The sequence below is a fragment of the Heloderma suspectum genome, chromosome 2 (assembly GCF_057233095.1).
Source record: "Heloderma suspectum isolate Gila_16-S chromosome 2, 16-S_ref, whole genome shotgun sequence".
Classification (NCBI taxonomy): Eukaryota; Metazoa; Chordata; class Lepidosauria; order Squamata; family Helodermatidae; genus Heloderma; species Heloderma suspectum.
The window spans coordinates 174927928-174930463 of NC_139459.1; the positions used below are offsets into that span (position 1 = coordinate 174927928).

At 50.9% G+C, this 2536-nt stretch overlaps 1 protein-coding gene across 1 annotated transcript; it reads left to right on the forward strand.

Annotated features, from left to right (window-relative positions):
• Positions 1–1600: 1600 nt before the first annotated feature.
• LOC146353343 (olfactory receptor 1f45-like) lies at positions 1601–2536 on the forward strand. The gene has a single exon (XM_084832221.1). The coding sequence runs from the start codon at positions 1601–1603 to the stop codon at positions 2534–2536; it is 936 nt and encodes a 311-aa protein (XP_084688347.1).

Here is a 2536-nt window from a genome sequence, read left to right on the forward strand (position 1 = left end):
TCATACTTCTAGAAGTATGTTAGGTGTGTGCATGTGTGTGTGAGGAGAGTGGCATTAAATGCTGTGGCATTCAAAACAGCAGGGGTAGGAGAGGGAGGGTTCTGTGCTGGGCCTCGCAGTGATGTCACTGGAACTTAGGGATGTACGGATTTTGTTAAAATCTGTGTTTTGTGGATTTTCAGGCATCTTTTGTTCCGTCATGCGCTCATTGACGGTATCAGATTTTTTGTACAAGAATTTTGTTATGTTTGCGGCAATTCGCATTAGCGCTGTGCTTTAGCACATTAACGCTAATTAGCACATTAATCCCTCCCCCCCAAGTGAAAAACCAGTCTGCAAGTCTGTGTGGCTAAAAGCCGGTCCACTGCAGGATCCGCAGGTCGGATTTTCAGAAATCCGAACTCCTTTGAATCCATCGCGGATTTCTCCTGCATCCCTACTGGCACTATCCAACAGATACCCATCCCAGGTGCAATGTACAATCGCCATCCCTGCGTGGGCAGGAATCTCTGGGCTCATCTACACTTCAGGCAAGGAAGTGTTCTACACCTCTTTAACTAAGCCTTTCCTCTCTCCCCAGTTCCTGGCAATTGATTCCTTAGGTTCCAGGGTTTCTTAGTTGCAAGCCACGAGAGTTAAGTAGATTTGAAAGTGCTTTAAATTTGTCATGTAAACTTACCCTCTCCTTCGCCAGCCCTGTAAACTACACGCAACACAGAAACTTGTGTAAAGAAGCCCTGATAGCTTTTGTTGTTGTTGTTTTAATGAAAAGCCAGTCAGGATGTGGGGGGGAAGTTGGAATGGAGGAGTGGCAGCTGGAATTCTGGTGGGGAGAAAGCAGCTGGGAAGGCAGTTTGGGGCAGAAACATGGCAGCTGCAAGTGCTCCCTTCTTGCCTTGCCACTCAAAAATCACACATTGCCAGTGGTGCAGGAACAGTGCATGCATCAAGGAGCGGGGGGGGGGGGGAGACAAGAAGCAGCAACGTATGCAAGAAAGAGGGGGAGACCGCCGCAGATACAGGCAACCACAAGCATGAGAGATAGACGAGAGGGCACTGCAACCAACTGTTGTGGTTTGGAGTGCTCCTGTTCAGGATTCCAGCCTGCCAGGATACTCCATTCCATCCCCCACCCCTAGTTTTCCACGCTCACTAGGCATGCGCAGTCCTCATTCAGCTGTTTGTAGGATTATTACCCTAATATATATTTTTTTACTTCTGTAAACCCAGGGCTTCTCCTGAGCCTGCTGATGCCCTCCTTTTGTGTGTGGATAGTGCTTTTTTTTGGCAAAAAAGGATTCACACTCGGAGAATGAGCTTGCTGTAAGTGTCTTGTATAGATGGGCATGATTGGGAGTGATTCAGAGATGCCATGGGAGCGCAAGAGACCACTGGGTGGGAGAGTGAGATAGGCAAGAGAGATGCAGGCATGAGACGGGGTGTGGGCAGAGTGAGAGACAGACAAGAGACCTACAGGCATGGAGGGGCAGCTGACTGGGTAGCGAGGAGCCAGGAGAGCGGTTGTGTGTGCTAGAATTTACCAGCCAAAAGGTTGCCTGCAGGCCTTCAGCTTTCCCCTTCTTCTCGTCCCTCCAGCCAAATGAGTCATGGGAACACAAGCGACGTCTCTGCGTTATTCCTCCGCGGCTTCGCCATCCAGCCCGCGCTCCAAGGACTCCTCTTCCCCCTCTTCCTCTCCTTCTATCTGCTGACCCTCCTGGGGAACATCACCATCATCTCGTTGATCCTCTCCAATGGCCAGCTCCTCCAGGCTCCCATGTATTTCTTCCTCAGCCACCTTGCCTTAGCCGATTTGGGCTTCACCTCCACCACCGTCCCCAAAGCGCTGGAGAACTTGTTGTCTCGGGAAAAGACCATCTCCTACCGGGGCTGCCTGACCCAGATGTTCTTCTACGTGTCTTTTGGCAACACGGACAGCTTCCTGCTGTCTTCCATGGCCTATGACCGCTACGTGGCCATCTGCCATCCGCTGCACTATTCCGCCCTGATGAGCCGCAAGCGTTGCCTCCTTCTGGCAGCCGTGTCCTGGCTCGTTCCCCTCACCCACTCGTCGCTTTATACCTTCCTGATGTCCCGCATTTCCATCTGTGAGCATAGAGAGATCCCACATTTCTTCTGTGACATTTACCCTGTTCTGGACATCTCTTGCTCTGATACCAGCGTCGTGCAAATGGTGCTGGTGACCGAAGGGGCGGTGGAGGTCCTGGGCCCATTTGTGCTCACGGTCGCCTCCTATGTATGCATCTTCTACACCATCTTGAAGATCCCGTCTGCCACTGGAAAGCGCAAGGCTTTCTCCACATGTGGCTCCCACATAGTTGTGGTGACTTTGTTTTATGGCACCATAAGCTGGGTCTATTTCAAGCCACATTCAAAGAACCAGGTCCATTCAGACACTGTGGCGGCAGTGATGTATACCATGGTAACCCCCATGTTGAATCCCTTCATCTACAGCCTCAGGAACAGTGAGATGAAAGCAGCCATGAAGAGGATCCTTACACAGTGTTTTCATTAA

Excerpts from the sequence above, each read along its gene's own strand:
- LOC146353343 (XM_084832221.1), top strand. The coding sequence starts at position 1,601 with ATGAGTCATGGGAACACAAGCGACGTCTCTGCGTTATTCCTCCGCGGC.